This window comes from Lithobates pipiens, unplaced genomic scaffold (genome assembly GCF_037356315.1).
Source record: "Lithobates pipiens isolate NorthernLeopardFrog02 unplaced genomic scaffold, aLitPip1_a1.2 Scaffold_8, whole genome shotgun sequence".
Taxonomy (NCBI): domain Eukaryota; kingdom Metazoa; phylum Chordata; class Amphibia; order Anura; family Ranidae; genus Lithobates; species Lithobates pipiens.
The window spans coordinates 508,418,294-508,439,247 of NW_027507903.1; the positions used below are offsets into that span (position 1 = coordinate 508,418,294).

The 20,954-nt window shown below is 39.9% G+C and overlaps 1 protein-coding gene across 2 annotated transcripts in view; it reads left to right on the forward strand.

The window, feature by feature from the left end:
- Window positions 1-20,954, forward strand: part of WNT7B (Wnt family member 7B) — a 223,013-nt gene that overhangs the window by 22,180 nt on the left and 179,879 nt on the right. The window contains exon 1 of one of the 2 annotated variants that reach the window (XM_077469348.1): window positions 1,686-2,110. The exons of the other annotated variant lie outside the window; for it this stretch is intronic. Within the exon in view, the coding sequence (XP_077325474.1) occupies window positions 2,028-2,110 (83 nt within the window). The 5' untranslated portion in view covers window positions 1,686-2,027. Of the gene's footprint in view, window positions 1-1,685; window positions 2,111-20,954 lie in introns of those variants that run through there. 2 annotated transcript variants of the gene reach the window in all.

A 20,954-nucleotide genomic window follows, 5' to 3' on the forward strand; every position in this document is an offset into this window, starting at 1 on the left:
TAGAATCACTTTAAATCATTTCCTTCTTCTGCCCAGGACTACATGTCCCATGAAGTATTGCTCCTCCTCATACATTCACATTTTTTTAGGCACTTACTGACATGTATGGACAGTGTATTGAGCTGTATCTGTGCTGCACTGTATTTCCTGATATGTAAACAAATAATGCATTCTGTATGTAGGCCAACTAATCAGCTGACCAACTAATTGATTATAAAAATAGTTGACAACTATTTTCACAATCGATTATGTTGATTGGTTGTTTTTGCCCTAGTTGTATAGTGTCTGTGACTCTAGAAATGTTGCAGCTATTGGAACACCATTCAAGCCAAGGACCTAGCATGAGATCAACAATGGCATGTGGTAGCATCAAGTTCAAAATGACATTAACTGTGGCAGCCTGTGCAATTTTCTCCATCCAAGGAGCTCAAACGGCTGAATTTCCACTGCTAGTTGTTCTGCAACATTATAAAAAAAAAGATAAAATCTGTTTCTAATTTGCTTTCATCTGCAATACTATACCATAATTGCATTTTTAAACGTGAAGCAGGCATAAATGCCTAGATAATAAGAACAGATTGCTAATAAATAAAAAGGAAGCATTTTAGGCTAGTTTTATCATTATTATATTATTATTATTATACACGATTTATATAGCGCCAGTTTAAGCAGCACTTTACAATGTAGAGGGGGGACAGCACAATTCCAGTACAGTTCAATACAGAAGGGACAGATGCGCCCTGCTCATAGAGCTTACATTCTAAAGGGAGAGGGTGGTGGTACAAAAGGTAATAGATGCGGGGAATAATTTGATGGGGTAGTTAGGTGGCTGTGGGATAGGCTTCCCAGAATAAGTGAGTTTTCAGGGATCTCCTAAAGGTGGACAGGATAGGGGCTGATGCGTGGCAGCCATTGTTGCCCCCCTGAAAAGCAATCCCTGCTGGATCACTTTTCAGAGGCATTTGACAGGCAGTGAGGTGGTGATATGTTAACATTGCAGTTCAGCCACCTATTTTTTGCATCCTCAACTTCAAGTGTAAATGAGCCCTTATTGTGCTACTGACCAATGTTTATGAGGTTTGCACTTACTCCTTGTAATTGTATGGGTGTCCTTTGGGTACTCCGGTTTCCTCCCACACTTCAAAGACATGCTGGTAGGTTAATTGGCTTCTGCCTAAATTGGTCCTAGTATGTGTATAAAGGTATATGATATTAGATTGCAAGCTACTTGAGAGCAGTGACTGCTGTGAATATACAGTATGTAAAGCTTTTTGTAAATAGTCAGCACTATATAAATACCTGTAATAAATACATAAAACTGGGGATTCTTCCAGGGACAACCTTTTTTTCAGGGACAATCCTGACAACTTGTGACCCCTGGCAGCTGCTGGGGGGGTTAATGCAATGGGACAGAAGCCTGGAAGGTGTCCTTTTTATATTGTTGTGCCCAATCCAACCATTGAGCTGAGGACAGCTGCTGGGACATTCACATGGGATGGCAGGATCCCAGCCACCACTACTGAATACAGAAGCCGCATCTCTGCCCCCCCTCTATTGTCACCCCCCCCCTCTTTTTTTATCCTCTTTCTAAAAAACAAGTAGGCGGACTGCAGCCCCATTCTACCCAATGGCAGCTCACAGGCTCCTGAAAGCCAGAAAGACAGAAGAGAGAGAGGGAGAGTGAGAGAGGGACATGAGATGGGCTGCACACTGCCATCCAAATCCTTTAAACCATCATCACAGATCAGAGCCTGTGGACTTGAAACCACTGAGACATGACAGGCTCACATTCACAGCCCGAGGCAAAAGCTCACGCAGCTTACTGGGGGCTTTAACCAAAAAAAAAAAAACTTTTTGGAAGTTTAGAAAACTTTTTTTTTCAGACTTTTATGCATTAAGGAGAACCCAAGCCAGGAGACGTGAACCCCAAGCACCCTCACACATCTGGGGAGGGGAGAAGGATTTTGGGGGGGGGCCCTTAACAGGACTTAAAGGACCTTTTTTTTTTCTGGGAGAGACCTTCAGTCATGATTCTGCTCTCATCACGAAGTGTATTACTGTCAGTGTATTACCCCCAGATATTCCTCATCCTTACCAGTGGCAGTTACCTGTAAGTCCTTTTTTTTAACTTTGTTTCTTCTAGCAGGTGTAAACGAAGGTTTGGCTATCGGTGAGGGGGGGGGGGGGGGGCGTTTTCATGTGCTCCAACGAATACTTGTAGCTTTGAAAGTTTGCGGTGCAAAGTGGCGTGTGCAGGGTGATAACACTTGTATTTCTATTTTTTTTTGTTAATTGTGTTATGTAAGAATCTATTCTTAGCAGGGTAGAGTCATTTTGAATGAATGGGAAAAGAAGAGTCTAGATGCTGACGGAAGGGTGTGAGTCCATGTTTCCGACTGCCAACATGCTCCCGATTTCCAGGGACAGTCCCAAGTCTGGTAGACTTGTCCTTGGATTATTATTATTTTTTTCTGGAAATGTCTACGGGTTATGGCACCATTTACCTATTCTATAAAACCCTTGTTATTTTGCGCTAGATGGTTATGTTTATAAAATATTGATGTTGATTGACTTGTAATGATTAGTCACAAAGCAGCCAATAAAATGTAGTTATAAGCGATAAGCGAAATGAGTCAAGAATAAAGCATTGACATTCTAATTAATTATTGGCATTACTATACAGGATTTGTATAAGGCCATTAATTATTATATAGGATTTGTATAGCGCTATGAATTATAATATAGGATTCATATGGCGCCATGAATTTTTGTAAAGGTTTTTTATAGCGCCATGATTAATTGTTTATGATTTATATAGCGCCTTGGATTTTTATATAGGCCTTTTAAAGCACCATGAATTATCGTATAGGATTTATATAGCACCAATAATTTTTATATAGGGTTTATATAGCACCATGAATTATTGTATAGGATCTATATAGTGATACAAATTATTATTTAGGATTTATATAGTGCCCTGAATTTTATATAGGATTTATAGAACGCCATGAATTATTATATAGGATTTATAGAACGCAATTAATTATTATATAGGATTTATATAGTGCCATGAATTTTATGTAGGATTTATATAGCGCCATGAATTATTATTTAGGATTTATATAGTGGCATGAATTTTATTTAGGATTTATATAGCGCCATGAATTATTATTTAGGATTTATATAGTGCCATGAATTTTATGTAGGATTTATATAGCGCTATGAATTATTATTTAGGATTTATATAGTGCCATGAATTTTATGTAGGATTTATATAGCGCCATGAATTATTATTTAGGATTTATATAGTGCCATGAATTTTATGTAGGATTTATATAGCGCTATGAATTATTATTTAGGATTTATATAGTGCCATGAATTTTATGTAGGATTTATATAGCGCCATGAATTATTATTTAGGATTTATATAGTGCCATGAATTTTATGTAGGATTTATATAGCGCCATGAATTATTATTTAGGATTTATATAGTGCCATGAATTTTATGTAGGATTTATATAGCGCCATGAATTATTATTTAGGATTTATATAGTGCCATGAATTTTATGTAGGATTTATATAGCGCCATGAATTATTATTTAGGATTGATATAGTGCCATGAATTTTATGTAGGATTTATATAGCGCCATGAATTATTATTTAGGATTCATATAGTGCCATGAATTTTATATAGGATTTATATAGCGCCATGAATTATTATATAAGATGTATATCACACCAGTAGTTTACAAATTCACTAAAATTACCACATTTTAAAATCCGTGGATCTGTGCAGGTACAGAATGGTTAGTATCGCACAATTCATGAGTTCACACAACGGTTATGAAATGTATTGTTCTTTACAGTCTGGACAAATTTACATGCAAAGTCAGGCCAATCAAAAATATAATTGACTCTTAAAGAAGAGATGCACCAAATTAAATAAAGAAACCGATATAGTCCACATGACACACTTACATTGGCTCAGAAGCAACGTGTTCCTGCAATTTTATTTTTTACATGCTGGCACCTATGTAGATACCAGATGAAGCTGATGTGTTAATGTTGAGTCACTGGTGGTTGGTTACGGAAGTTGTCTTGTGGTTGGGTCAATCATGTTTTTGTTGGATAATACAGAGATGCTATTTCTACTGTTTTTGTGCCAAGATATAATCAATGTTGCATATTTGTAGTTATTTATTTTTGGCTTTGCAGAAACTGTATGTTTTTTTGGGTATTTTGATTTACTGGGCATGATTACATCCATAAGGTACTGTTGGTACAGTGAGTTGCAGATTTCTGTAAAGGGCCAGCAGTTGTTACAGATTACTAGTGAGGCAGAAAATTTGAACCAATCGCCTTTGACGTCTGCTGCTGCAGTCATTGCTCTAATGCCGATAAGCGGTGACGGCGGCTCGCACAGCATGGAGAAAATAGGTGATTGGTATGTCAAACTGGAACCCATTTTGCATGGCCAAACTTTATTTTATAGCAGACCACAAACTGGTGCTCATTCAAACCCAAGATCAAAAATATATATTTATATTTATATATTGTAGCTTACCAGTCCTTAGATGTAGGCTAAGTACATTTTAATCGAAAACATATCTGTTGATCCTGCCAAATGCATTGTTCTTGTCACTTCCTATGAGCTGAACTGAAAGCCCAAACAAAGTTATCTTCATTCTGTAAACTGCTAATCTCCCACCCCCATGTAATGGAGATGAAAAATGCAAAACCTGTTTTAAGTTCAGTCTGGGTAGCAACCATGGCTCCCACCATAGATACAGTGGAGGAAGTTGGTGTAGCCATCTAGGGACTGAGAGTGTGTTATGTGCAGGATTAACCACTGAAAGAAAAGTATGTGTGTATTACACTTTTCTTGTTTTGGGGGGTAGATACAATTTAAATATCAAATCAGGATATGAGAAACTTTATTTTAAGGGCCTATTTAGATATTTGCAGTGTATTAAATTATGTTGTATTAAAGCAGCCTATTGAAATGAATGGACAGCAAATGCACCGTCACATGCTGAGAATCAAATGGGACCCATTTTTGTAATCCGTCGTGAATGCATTTTCTTGGTGCGTTGGACTGCCATAAAAAAATGAACGACATTGCAACCCAATAAAGCATTTTACCGTGCATTAATGACAAATGCCAGAAATAATAAATGTTTATTTCACATAGGCAGGCACCTGGTTCTGGTCTCAACCTGTATTTTATTACATTGGTTAACAGAATTACAAAAATGCTTCTTAATTATATAATTCATACATTTTCCTTCCTAAATTGTGAATATAATGTTCTATGTATACAAAAAGCAAATATGTTGATTTCAAAGTGCTGACATCATCATTTCTGAAGATAAATGATGCATTTGAACATTGTTTATTTATTTGTGCAAGATTGTCTGATTTTGCCTTTATAATTATATTGCTGTTGATGTTACTTTTATGTCATATTGTTATTATTGACAGTATTCATATACTACACAATGGTGACATATTGCTTAACATGACACATTGTATCAGAACATGACAAGTATCTATCTATGAGAAGTAGTGTGCCAAGTATCAGTGTGTCTATGCTGGTGGCTGCCAATTATAGTGCAACTTTAGATAGCAAGTGGTCAATTTACTAAAGCAGATAAACTTAGTGAATCAATCAGCAAATTGACTAAATGCTCCAATTGGTTGGATGATTGAGGCGAACATAGATATGCCTTATTTATTTAGCTACCGTAAGTGACTATTATGTACTGTTCTGGTAGCTTAACCCTAGTGTTTTCCCTTCATGTGATGGATAGCTAAAAATGATATACATTTCATATCATATTAGAAGTTCTGCAGTTGTAAATTTCTCATGATTTACAGCCCTATAGCTCTGTTGGGGGAATATAATTACCAGACTGACAAATACACCATTGGTACAAATTAGATTCCACAGCATTGTCATATTTTCAGATTTAAGGCCCCAGCTCAGTTGCTCAAGTGTATCTAAAGCACTTTTATTTTTGGTTATTTTTGGGATTAGGTTACAGTAGTGAAATGTTTTCTTTTCAGTTTGTATCCTTGTTGGTGTTCCTCTCTATTTATCCTGGGGACCATTGCCACTGGAAGAGAAAGTGATGAAAAATTCAAATTTTCCCAAAAGGGAAATCAAGGGAATATCTTTTAATTAAAAAAACCCTGCTTTGGTTACAACATACTAAGATGGAATATTCCTTTCTTTGGAAATATTTTTTCTCACGTCAGAGGTTTTAACCCTTCCCTACTTTATCTAGAAAAAAAGATTGACCAATGGGAAAGGCTTGAAGGCCTGGTGGCACTTGTTTCTGAATAAGGTGAGCCATCTTTGAACTAGACTTAAAACTGCTATAGATGGATCCAAATTTGGCCACTTCAGCAGGGACCAGCCAAATTTCGATCCATGTATGTGCAGCATATTTGTGCAGAGGTTGATCTACTGGTTTACTTTTGTACAACCACCCTGAGTTTTGCTGCTTGATTATCGCTGACAGCTATACCCAGCAATGCTAATCAATGAATTCTGATGGAAGTGAATTCTCCCCGCTGTCACTATAAAAGGCACAGCGGGAGGATTCCGCCATCCACATCAAATGGGGGAATCAAGTCATTCTTTTGGTTTAACTTTCTGGTTTAATGAAAAAACGAATCCTCTTTGGGCTGTCCTAGACCCACTTTAGTTTAGTAGGTCTCTCACGGGAAACAATGGGGTTAATTTCGCTACCATGCACAGCTGCACCAGATGTTGCGCTCTACAGTTTTAGTAAATCAACCCAATGGGCCATAAGGGTTTAACTTATCTTTGTTTTTAAAGGAGAAGTACAGCGAAAGCTCGTTTGGCTGTACTTCTCCTGTGGGTCACAGGAATGCAATTCATTTTGCACTCCGGTGACCTGTTATCAGCAGAGAGCGGGCTGAAGTCTGCTCTCTGTTGATGTCACAGAAGTTGGTCCAGGCTCAGCGTCATCATGACAATGGAAGTCAGGATCAGCCAGGTCCCTGGACCGACACCCGGTTCAGCCTCTCAGCGAGCTGCTGAGAGCCTGAGCTGGCTGCTTCACCCCCTCCACAGCTCGTCACTCCAGTGAGTGTGGAGGAAGAAGAGCAGAGAGCTGTGACTGACAATCAGCATCTCTCTGCTCATGGAGCTGTGAGCACCAAGCGATCAATGGTGTTCGGCCACTCGGTTCTCAATGTAGAGGCGCCGGGGAACAGATGCAGCATTGGACCAATGCTGCATCCACCTAGGTAAGTATTATTCAGGAAAAAACCCCAACCCCATACTTCTCTTTTAAATACTGGTGAACATGATTGGCTATTTTAAGCAGACTTAATGGGCAAGGCTTAAAATGACTCAATAAATTATCCCCTATTACCCAAGATGTCTTTGCCCTGTCTTCAGCAATATATTTGACTGAATACACCATGGAGTTGATTTACTAAAACGGGAGAGTGCAAAATCTGGTGCAGCTCTGCATAGCAACCAATCAGCTTCCAGTTTTTTTTTTGCCAAAGCTTAATTGAACAAGCTGAAGTTAGAAGATTGGCTACAATGCACAGTTGCACCAGATTTTGCAGTCGCCAGTTTTATTAAATCAACCCCATTATGTTTCTTTGGGAAAACCAGTAAGGTCATCAAAGTGGGTCTGTACTTAGATGTTGGCAGTGGGGTGAATAAAGAAGAACAGGAGGGCTGAAATATTTTCTGTGGAGAAAATGCAGCTTTAGTTGAATTTGCCTTCAGTGCTGCTCACAGTAACAACAGCCTGGGCATTTCATCATGGGATCTCTGCTGAAGGGGTGGGTCAGAGTTAAGATATATTAATCGTGCCCTTTTAGCATTGGACATGTAATGAAAAGCCCTGTATTTTGGTCATGTGGTGCGAAATTTACTTTAAAGAGTATTTTAAATAATTTATTATCCCTTATCCATCTATAGTGAAACGTTTAAAGTAGTTTTACTCCAACATCTGAGTTTGGATACCATGTATGAGCTATCAGTCCCCTTCATTCCTTTTCCACCACACTAAATGTTTTCTGTGGATGCTACAGGATTGTGATAGCAATGGTTAAGTCTGTCAGTGTTACCAAAAAAGAGTAGAACATTGTCAAATTTAGTAGTGTCTGTTGTGTATTAGTTAAAGGCAAATAAATCTTTGGCACTTTCTTCATTCTTATTGCTCAGTGTTGACGTTGACTTTAAATGTGGCTCAGAGTCAAAGAAGACGCCAAAAACCTAGTCAACTGCCAAAGAGCATCTAACCTTCACAAGAATATATATGGCGTGACCTGTCTCCTACTTCTGAAGCACTGCCAGTACGGAATTAGGCTTCTGGAGAAAATGTTCAGTATTTTCTAGTTATTGTTTTTTAACCATTGTGGAACACTAAAAATACAGACCATTTACACCGCTACATTGTAACTCATGTGTTGTAACACGCCAAAACATCTATATCTAACTTCCCCTGCAAAAAATAGTGCCTGTTCCCATTTCAGCACTGCATATTTTCAGTGATTTAGAGCATTGGGGGGGGGGGGGGGGGTATAGAAATCAACAGCAGCCCTTCAAAACGCTTATAAAATTGAATAATAAAATGAAAGCAATAAAAATGAATAACATGCTTTGGTCAATAGCTGTTAAAAAAAAAAAAACACAAACATGTCATACTTACCTGCTTTGTGCAATAGTTATGCACAGAGCAGCCCCAATCTTTCTTTTCTCGGGTCCCCCACCAGCATTCCTGGCTCCTCCCCCCTGCTGAATGGCCCCATAGCAAGCTGCATGCTATGGGGCACTCGTCCATGCTTGCTCACATGCTGCCTCTGTGTCCATAAGACACACAGATTGTGACTTGACCCTACCCCCCCCCTACTCCCTCACTGGCTGTGATTGACAGTAGTGGCAGCCAGTGGCTCCCACTGCTGTGTCTCAGCCAATGATGAAGGAGTATGTATTGCATTGTGAAGTATTTCACAATACATATAAAAACAAACACATTTAATAACCTACCTAAGGTAAGCTCTCACAAAAATCTCAATACAAAAATGTTCTAAAATATATACAGGAAACGACAATATGAACTTCACCTATACCCAATAAAAAACAATACTATGGTGGCTAGCATTTTCATCAGCTCTATTTATCAAAATCACTCCATAACTTATACTATATAGTCTGATATTGAAAAAAGGAATGCTCTCATTTATCCTTATCAATTCACTTTAATACACCTTATACTTACCTCATAGACTGTGCTAAGATGGCTGTAGTCTCCGCTAGCCAACTAGACCATACATTTCATATTTCTTTGGACAGCCTCTATTATACGTATCTTTATACAATGGTAAACTACTATTTACTAAATACTTCCAAAAGGCCAAGGAAGGGGGAGTTGGCTTTTTTCAACATAATGTAATTGCTTTCTAGCATACAAAAATTAACAAACTTATTTGTGTTCTTTTTGCAACTATGGGGATAGTATTGTTCACTAGCCCTAACCAACAGATCTCCATATTTCGTCTCAGAGCAACCAACATTTATTCTGCAAATTAGATCTGAAACCTCTGTCCAAAATATGGTGATAGTGATACAGGTCCAAAAGACATGAGAAAAATCTCCTGGGGACCCTCCACATCTCCAACACTCCTCAGAATGCATTGGGCTAATTTTATGTAACCTATATGGCATATAATATGCCCTATGAAATATTTTAAATTGTATATGTCGATCTCAAAGAGAGACCAATACCTGAAAAGGGAACCCCCCAATATCCTCTTATTCTTCTTCATCTAACTCCAGAATATTTCTCAGCCATTGTGCCCAGAGCCTCCCCATATCAGATAGCGACACCAAAATAAGATTAACATATAGTCTTGAAATCGTTTTTTTGGAACATCTCACTCTCACTATTTGGACCAACTCCAACTCAGCTGAGGTGGGCCTTGGAATAATTTACAACAAAGAGCATTACCTGATCTATGTTTTTTTCATTAAACTTAGTCCAGGCTCCTGGATCTAGAACAGAACCTAAATGGGGCAACTGGGGATTATACCACAAGGGGGTATTTGGTGATAGAGCCGACTTATAGTATTTTTCACAAGTCAAGCCCATCTTCCAAACACTAATAGTCATCATCATTGAAGGAGTCAAATCAAATGAAACTTTAAGACCACAAAATAAAATAAATTGAAGTGCCTCAATGGAACGGACTACTGCAGCCTCTACCATTGTAGAAGAATTCTATCTATCTGGATTCAGCCACCAAGCTGCCATGACCAGCTGTGTCACCAGATAATATTTATAACAATCTGGAAAGGCTAATCCTCCTTGAGATAAGTGTGGACAGTTTGTATCTAGGAGACTGATTCCTCCATAAAAAGGATGTAAAAATACTATCTAAGCATGCAAAGAAGGACTTTGGCAACCATTGTGGAGAACTTTGAAATAATTATATACATTTTTGGAGAATCTTCATTTTTATAAAATGTATACGACTCAATAATAATAGAGGCTTCCCATGCTTTCAATTTTGTTCTAACTTCCTGTACTACTGGCATTAGATTAAGGGGCAAAAAATCTAAGGCCTATCTCAAGATTACCACTCCTAAATATTTAAATTGCAATGGTGTATCCGGAAAGGCTGAAGCTTGTGCCTTTAAATCTATAGGAAACCACAAAGATTTAGGCCAGTTCACCTTGAGTCCCATAACTGCAGAATAAGCATTCATTAAGTTGAGAGCTCGTTGAAGTGACAGACCAGCATCATTTAAAAATAATAATATATCATCGTATGGCCATCAAGACTTCCCCCAAATTAATAGGATGAACTAAAGCCTCTCTATCCTTATCTGACAACCACCCAAGCGCTACCTGATCCAAAAAAAGGACAGGTCCCTCAGGTGGAAGTCAGAAGGGAGAGAGGAGGCGTAAAGTGAACCATAATATGACTAAAGGCCTCTAAAATATCCTTTGAAGAGGAAACCTTTTCTCCACCAGAAGTAATAACTTCCGATATAAGTGTAGCTGGGTGGTCATGTTGCGTAAACATTGCCAGGAACCTACCATTTCTATCTCCTTGTTTAAAAAAATCTCTGTCTTTTTTATATAAATCTACCCTAGTTACTTCTTCACTGAAGATTTTTTGCCTTCATACCTTTACAGCCACTTTAAGCTGGCCATACATGGATAGAAATTTAGGCCAGTTCAGAAGGGACTGGTTGAATTGCAGTCCATGCACGGTCATTGTGGTTGAACAGAAGTCGTTCTACTGATTAACTTCTGTACAAATGCCCTGTCGGATTTTAGCCACTCAATCAGCTATAGCCTGCAGCGCTCGCCAGTGTTTTCTGACAGTGGGAAAGTCTCCCTATTGTCAGAATACAATCGCTCATTGAGGAGGATTCCCCCATCCACCTCAAATGTGTGGATGGGGGAATTGGATCAGTTTTTTAGTTCAACCTGCTGATTGAATGAAAAACTGACTAATATATGGGCAACAACAAGTGCATGCATCAAAACGCAGGTCAATACTCAAAGGAAACATTTTGACACATGAAAAGTAACCTACCTTATATTATAAAAAACACACTCATGGATTTAAATGGGCTCACATGTTGGGACCGCCCTGCTCAAAAATTCCCTTTCCTTTTTGTCTTGTTGGCCACTGTCACCAGGACAGAAAATGAGGGAAATTGCAACATTTTGCTGTTGTTATTAGAACAGGAGGTTACAGTTTAGAGAGATTTTTTTTTATCAAAATACCTATCGGTTCTAAGTTTGGAACTTTTAACATTAGCAATAGCAATATTTAAAATAAACAAACTGTAGGAACGATCTGATTTTCTGACAACTTTGTCCAACCGTGTGTATGCAAGACAAGTTTGGCACAGAATCCGTTGGAAAAAATCAGATTGATTTTGTTGTCGGAATGTCCGACCGTGTGTACAGGGCATAAGTGTTGTTGTAAATCATGCCAAGGTAATACAAGTGTCACTTTAACTATTAAAATTCATGTTGCAGGGATGGTAAGAACCCCTCATAATGGGAACAGCAGATGTACAACCTCAAGAACTCACAAATTGAGTAAGTTGAGAAGTAAGAGGGAGACTTTGATTGGTTGGTTGTAGGTATATAACACTTTTGTCTGGCAACAGGAGAGCAGCCTATATTTACCCCATGATACCCTTTAAAACATTCTTTAGTCTGTAAATGCCCCTCATTTAAATCAACAAAATAGCACAGCCTAGAAAATAAGAGAAGCCTGCATAATATTGTGGGAACTTTGCTATTTTTATGTTTGTTCAGACTTGGTCCAGCTTTAATCTGTGGAGGGGTGCCAACACAAAAACAAGTAAGTTAGCACTGAGTTCTTGATTTACATTTTTAAAAATCTATAAATAATAATCTTTAATACAATAATACCTGTTACTCCTGCCAAGAAAGTCCTCATTTAATTACTTCCTGGTATGGGGTGACAACGCTCTGTCCATGTCTCCCAATTACTATTCTGCATTGCCACCCTTTCACATGCACGTCCAGTAGAGAGTACAAACGGCTGGGCTGAACCTTAGTGCGTAGGCACAGTGCATGGTTGCTGTGTTGCCTCCAGCAAGAAAATGCATGTAGACATGAACTGGCTGCAAGGAAGCTACAGAAGATTAGCAACACTGTGATGTAAAAAGGGATATAAAAAGATGAAAACAGAAATAACTAAAATAAAGTAATTGCAACTGTGTTTAATACACAGTGGGGTTGATTTACTAAAACTGGAGCGTGCACAATCTGGTAAAGCTGTGCATAGAAACCATTTAGCTTTCAGATTTTATTGTCATGTCTGCTTACATAATTTGTTATAAAAACATTTTTGCCATTCTGAAGTTTCCCTCTAACCACTTTGTATATTATTTTATATATACTGTGATTCTGTACTTGCCAAATATCCTGCAGAAATCTCCCTCCACTGAGTCTTGCTGCAACCATTTTAACTGTGGGCAGCTGAAGCTTCTGCCTGTTCACTTCCTGGATTTACACAGACACGCAGAGGCACACCTCCAGCTCTGAAGCTCTCATTGGCCCTCTTATGACTCTTCCCCCCTCTTCCTGGCAAACTCTCACGAGTTAGAGAGAGAGCTGTGTATGATGTCATAAGCCTAGACTTTTTACCAGACAAGAAACAGGAAGTGGGCTGTATGAGGTATTTACTGGGAAAAAAAAATGTTTTGTTATCCAAAGGTAAAACAAGAAGGGCAGAAGATTTAATAGATGGAAAGATGAAAAAATTACCAAAGGTCCGCTCTAACTGAACAAGCTAAAGTTAGAAGCTGATTGGCTACCTTGCACAGCAGCACCAAATTTTGCACTCTCCAGTTTTAGTAAATAAATCTCACTGCTTTAATAAATGAAATGCCATCCAGTAAGAATGATTAAACTACATAGTCACACAAGTATCATTAGAATGGAGGTAACACAATCTTTTCTGATGGGTCACTTGGTTTTTAATATGCTTTCTTGACTTTCTATGGTTATTAATTGTTATTGATATACACATACGGCATATACTGTAAATTACAACACAATAAATGCGTTATAATTACAATGCTGTTGAACAGCATCTGGAGTCTGCCTGGAGGTACAATGTATTTCATTTCGCATTTAGAAGTGAATTTATCATTTTGAGTAATTTCTTTTTGGGGAACAGTGTGATTATAGGCCAGTGATGGCGAACCTTGGCACCCCAGATGTTTTGGAACTACATTTCCCATGATGCTCAGCTACACTTCTGAGTGCATGAGCATCATGGGAAATGTAGTTCCAAAACATCTGGAGTGCCGAGGTTCACCATAACTGTTATAGGCATTGGGAAGGTTTATAATGTAGATATAAACCCAAATAGGATAACATTTAGTTTATCGCAAATATCACAAACAATTGTCTTTTTTTATTTTTTAATACAGCATAGTGTTTCCACCATTTTCCATTTGTAGCGCTGGTATTTTCAATACCGATGCTAGTATTTTTCTAAATTTAAGTTTGTCTGAAACGGCAGTTTGGTTCAGACTAATTATGCTAAGGTTCTGGCTTCTGTACCAGTTTGGCTGGTTTCTGCTAATTTCCACTTGACCATGGGTGTCGATGTCACCACCAGTAAGTGTTGGAAATGCAACAAGCTAAATGTATTGGGTACACCTTTTACTCAGAAACAGCCCGATGGGAGTGGTCTACCCACTGTGCATTCTGGGTAAGGGTACTTAAGGTACTGACGCCATTTTTCTCTCTCTCTCTTTTTTGGGTTGGGTTTCCCCAACCTCGTGGCCCTTCTGGCCTGAGATGTGTGCTGCCTTAATCAATGTCTCAGGGCCGGCTGGCCTGAGGCGCCGCAACTGAAGGGTAGGCTCAGAGGCTCTGGGGCCTACTGATCCAGAGATGATCCTATGCTGTCTTGCCTGTGGGGAGAAGCCAAGCAACTGGAGGATCCAGGGGAGGACTTTTCTGAGGAGGACCAAGAATAAGGCTGGTGCCTCATGGAGAAGCCCGAAGACTCAGTTGGAGAATGCATCCTGAGTTGCTTACCATACAGTATCGTCCGGTTGGCTGAAAGAATCAGGTACTGTGAGGAAACTCTTTAATCTTTGCAACCAGAAGCTTATTGTGCCTTCCTGTGGCAGAGGATTGCATGACGATCACTAAACTTATCAAGTCTGTGGTAGAAACTTTGTTCGAGCATCTCACCGGCTGCTAGGACCGTGAGAGAGGCCTATCCGGTGATTGCTAGATCCAGCTTGTGGAAATTATTTGTCCTCTGGATCAAGGAAATACCTATAACCCGCAAACTACAAAAATACCTGAATCCCCCTTACCCTCTACCCCTCTATTGCAAAAATGTGTGTTTTTGTTAAATAAACACCGAACAAAAAAAAGGACTAAGTGTCGGAGCCATATTCTTTAATCCGCTCTACAACGGGACCCCTAAGATGGACACAGTTAGCAGGTGAGGTAACAGTAAGCCCCATAAACAGCTCCTTCGGGGGTCAGTGCTACACATTCATTTTCCCATCTCCCCCAGCCTTTTTTATATACTTCCTTTCTTTATGAACTTTCTCCAGCATTGGCGGCACGTCATAGCTCTGCACCATATGCCTGACAATTTACAAGGGTGGACAATGCCTGAGCAATGTGTGCCAACGCAGCCACTTGTACACTCCCTCAGGGGTGAATATAACAGGGTGACATTGCAGAAGAACAACTGTAAGAAAATTAAAAACTACTTTTTTAAATACATTAACATGTTATATGACATTTTAGTAATAGGTTTAGATCTACTTTATTATATTTTGAAGGCTGTGCATGCAGGATATTTTATACAATATAATAAAACTTGTGATATTTTTACACGTACCATTTTTGATGGTTGCTGCAACCTTATTTGCCCCTTTTGTTCTCTTAAAGCCAAATACCTAGGCAGATGCAAAAGATGCAAATAATGCTGCTTTGATTATTATTATTCCATTTATTTTAAAAATACAAGCGGTGTAGTTACTTGAATTTGATTTGGTATAGCCTCCTTCAGTCCCTGTGCAGTAGAGCTCACATTCAGGGAGAGAGAGAAGCAGCAAATAAGGCCAATTTGTTTGCTGCAATGCCCACGCGCTAAGAAGGAGCATTTGAATAGGAGCTGAGAGCAGAGTGACAGAGAGTTGAGCTTATCAGTCTGCTACTTCTTCTTCACCCTCCAATCACAGATGGACCTGTAAGTGTTACGCCGTGTACACATGGTCGGACTTTCCAGCAGAAAATGTCCGACGAAATCTTTTCATTGGATATTCCGATCGTGTGTGGGCCTCATCGGACTTTGTCTTTTGAAAATTCTGACAGACCTAGAAATAGAACATGTTTTAAATCTTTCCGATGGAATCAATTTCTATCGGGAAAACCGTTCGTCTGCTGTTCCGACAGACCAAAAGCAACGCATGGGAAGCTATTGGCTACTGGCTATTGAACTTCGTACGTGTTGTACAGCACCGCATTCTAGACAATTGGACTTTGGTGTGATCGTGTGTAGGCAAGAGCGGTTCAGTGGAACTCCGTGGGAAAAACCGCCAGAGTTTATTCCGATGGAAAAAACGGTCGTGTGTACGCGGCATTACTTAATTGTATCAGAGAAAAATCCGGTCTCTTGCTCTGCTAGACAGGATTGCTCTGTGTGGTAGAACTTTCTAAACTTTCTAAATTTTAGGACTAGACAGACAGAAATGTATATTATTGGCAGGTAGAACAGTGAATGTATATGTATGTCATCTGTGTATGTAGCTGTTTGACTCAGGTTGGATTGCTATTGTGTAATGCTCATTGATTGGGGACACTGGAGACTGTGTACATCAGCTGATTGTGTTCAGGCTGTGTAGTACAATTCAGCAATAGGTCGGAAATGCTTATTCATTTTTTGCATGGAAGGTCACGGTCTGCCAGGTGCTGCCTTTTTTTTTTTATTGTGAACATAGCGTAGTCCTTTGATGTCCTGTGGAATTTGATGGTGGGATATAAAGTACAAACAGGGTTGCAGAAACAGCTCCTGCCTGGGGAGGCCAGTGAAGAAGAACCCTGGGACTTAGGTAAAAGGGGACAGGTTAAGGGTGAGGGCTGCAGAATGGCGCCATATTCCAATAACTAAGGCCTCATGCACACAGACGCTTAGCCAGGGCCGGGACAAGGGGGGGCAAGAGGGGCGGTTGCCCTGAATGCAGTGTTTTTTTGCAGGGGTGAGGGCGCCCTGTCCCTAACTCTAATGCCCCATACCCACGGTCTTATTTTCTGAAGGAAAATGTGCGATCGGATCATGTTGTCGGAAAATCCGACCGTGTGTGGGCTCCATCTGACTTTTTCCAGCGGATTTTCCAATGCACAAAGTTTGAGAGCAGGATCTAAAATTTTCCAACAACAAAATCCAATCGCATAAATTCGATCATGTGTAGACAATTCCGACGGAAAAAATGCCACGCATGCTCAGAATAAACTAAGAGACGAAAGTTATTGGCTACTGGCCCGTTTATAGTCCCAACGTACGTGTTTGACGTCACCTCGTTCAGAATGATCGGAAATTCCGACAACTTTGTGCAACTGTGTGTATACGAGACGAGTTTGGGCCAAAATCAGTCTGAAAAAATCAGACGGATTTTGTGGTCGGAATATCTGACTATGTGTATGGGGCATAAGGGAAGCAGGGGGCACAGTTTGTTATCTTTGCCCTGGGTGCTGGGTGACCTTGTCCCGGCACTGCAATTGAGGTGTAAAATCCCTGGCATGCGTGGAACCGCACGTATGAAGGTAGCCACAATATAAGTAAACGGCTGCATGCATGCTCAGGTAAACACAGATGGCTTCTACGTTATGTGTACCTGTGCAAGCATGTATGACACTTCTCCCTGAACACGCTATTTTTCATACAAAATCCCAAGAAGACATTGGCGTTTACCTGAACATGGCCATTTCTTTTTATTGGCGGCTGTAAGCAGCAGGTGCAGCTTCCTGAGTGCCAGACAACATAGGGGATTTTACCCCTGAACATGCAGAAGCTGCTAAGCGTCTGTGTGCATGAGGCCTAAATATGGGTGTAACATGAAGCATAGTCAGAAAGGTGGAATTAGCCTTTAAACTTGTAGTCACATGTAATGGCGATTTGATAAGTGGAAAGTTAAATGATCATTTGAAGAAGTCTGTTTCTGATGCTTGTCCCAGTGATGCACATATAGCTTTCTCTGTACACGCTTTAAAAGAATAAATAAATTTGACTCCACTTTACAGAACACGGTTATGTTAGGTTTAGTCATTTTTTGGGACAGTTTCAATGAGCCGAACAGACGTGCACTTTTTTGGGTCACCATCTGCATAAGAGGACCTGGGCTTGGCTCCTGAAAAACAACATTTATAATAATTGGAATATTTTATTCTCTTTTATATAAATGCAGCCCTATTTTCATAAAACCGTATAGGAAATTACTATCCTGAAAAATTTTGCTCCCTATAAATAGTTCAGATTTGAAACAAAAGTTTTCGACCGCATACCAGATGCTGCGATGCTCGTGGTTACCCTGGCCGTGTGATATAATTATATGTTTGGAAGGCTGGAACGGGAAGCAGGGATACCAGAAGGCTGTTGCTGAAGGAATTACAAGTGAATGACTGCATAAACCCACGGATGAAATTGCGTTATTATTCAAGGTCTTTTCGTTACAAGGCCAATGCATGTTGGGCATAGGCAGCCGACTGCAATGTCCTCTTTTAAAGTGACCCTGTCACTAATTTACTAAATTTCATCAGCCGCCTGTACAAGAATATGCTGTATACTTACCTGTCCAGCAGGCTTTGTGCTGAAACTTCGCTGTTGATTCTGCAAGCTTATAGATGTGTCAGATAGATGCCCCCTGCTGGTGTTGTGGTTCCTCCCCCTGACTCCTATTGCATGATTGTGTCCTGTAGTGATGTAGGGTTCAGTGGTTGCAAGCAGAGTACCAGTGGGGAAAACCTTACAACACTGGGAGTTTATTTACTAAAGGCAAATCCACTTTGCACTAAAAGTGCACTTGGAGGTGCAGTCGCTGTAGATCTGAGGGGGCCATGCAAGGAAAATAAAAAATAGCATTTTTTCTGGTACATGATTGGATGATAAAAATCAGCAGAGCTTCCCCTTATTTCGGATCTTTCCCTTAGATCTACAGCGACTGCACTTCCAGGTGCACTTGTAGTGCACAGTGGATTTGCCTTTAGTAAATCAACTCCAGTTGCCATCAGACTGGTAAGTATTACAATGCTTCTTTAATGGGATACTTTTCCTTAACCCCCCTAGCGGTAATCCCGAGTCTGGCTCGGGGTAGGAATATACTGACGGGAGCGGTAACCCCGAGCCAGACTCGGGATGGCTTCGCTCGATGCAGGGGATGACACAGGGAGAGTTACTCACCTTGTCCCCTGGATCCAGCGATGTCCGCCGTGCTGTGTGATCGAGCTGTCCTCCGCTCGATTCACAGTGCCGAATGCCGCTGAGCTCAGTTCCCTGCGGCGTTACGGCGCACGGGAGCGGAGAACGGCGGCAAATTCAAAAAAGTAAAAACACACTAAACACACACAGCACTGTAATCTTACAGATTACAATGCTGTATTAAAAAATACACACCCCCTTTGTCCCTAGTGGTCTGTGCAGTGCCCTGCATGCACTTTTATATTATAAATACTGTTTTTTACTGCCTGGAATTTGGAGATTGTCCATAGCAACCAAAAAGTGTCAATTTTTCAGTGTTTTAGGATTTTATTACATTATTGAATAATTTTTATTATTCTTTATTATATTATAAACTTTATCATACCCGGGATGTCTGCTAGACTCTGGTTTGAACAGATTTAAGAGCGTTATTCCTAAGAATTACACGACTACAAAATAAAAGCCAGATTTCCGTGCAAAATAATTGTACCGCTTTCAGCACCTAATTCCAGACTGAATCATACCGCCAGGGAGGTTAAAGCCCAAGTGGACCTATTGCGGTTGTTGTAACCCACATAAATACACAATCCATCAAAAGTGCATTGCTATGCCATTCATTTTTTAATGGTACCCAACCCATTAAGACAATGCACTTTCAATGTGCACACACACATTGCAGCACATCACAAAGCATGGCAACATACTACTGCGCATTATGGTGCAATGCTTCAGGCAAAGATAGCAAGTCTTATTTTAAAAATAATATATTGAAATTAATGGGATGCATTAATATAATGCACAATAATGTGTGTGTGTTAATGTATCACAATCGGCAGCATAGACATGAGAACAGGGCTTCAGATTTTTTTTTAGAGGAACACAATTGCTTAAAAAAAAAAAGCCAGTGATCCTGAACCCCGCAACTGTGATGCTACCATATAGGTGTTATAGTACAATTGTATTGTCTAGTTTATGGCTTGAGTTATACACATATCAATTTTTGGATACATATTGCTTATATATTTATTCTTATTAGGTCCATATGTTTACCCCATTCCACCAACTGTACACATACTGTATATGCGGCTTCAAGAGGAAGTAAACCCTGATGGGTTTACTTCCTCTTTGATTCCCTGCAAAGGTAAAGCATAATGGACTACTATGCATCGCATAGTAGTCCATTATGTGTCACTTACCTGACACAGGAGCCAGCGAAGTCACCGCTGTCCCCTTGTGTACGGAGCCTCCATCTTCTTGGTGGATCTCGCTGCTCCGGCGCTGTCATTCAACGGAGCCGCAATGACGTCACTCCCGCACATGCGCACGGGAGCCGCCACTTACGGCATATCGCCGTTAACAGTGGTGCGCTCAGTGCGCCTGCTGGCCGCTGTCTACAGCGAATGCGCCGTAGACAGCAGTGCCTGTCTTTTGCCAAATATCTCCTAAACCGTGTAGGCTTACCTGTAGGTCAAAGTGGTTTGTAAGGGTTTACAACCACTTTCATGGAAGTGGTTACGTATATATGATGATTGGGAACTGGAAGTCCCAGGTTTACTTCATCTAATGGCTGTGATAGCCTCTGATTGGGTATCACAGTAATCAGTCACTTAACAGCGCATCCCTGTGTTTTCCCTGTGTAAACAAAGAAATATATATATATATGTGTTTATTTATTTATTAATAACAATAAATAAAGTAAATAAGTAAAATAGCTAGATCAGGGCTGAGTTAGGATAAACCTGCCCATACTTGGACCGAAATTGGCCCGGATCAGCAGGGACCGGTCGAATTTAGATCCAAGTATGGGCAGGGAGGTTGTACAGAAGGTGATCTACATATCAAGTCTTCCAACTGTCAGAATACAATAGCTCAGCAGAAGGGATTCCCCCATCCTCAACAAGTGTATAGATGGGGGAATCAAGTCTTTTTATTTTTTGTTGAATGGAAAAAAA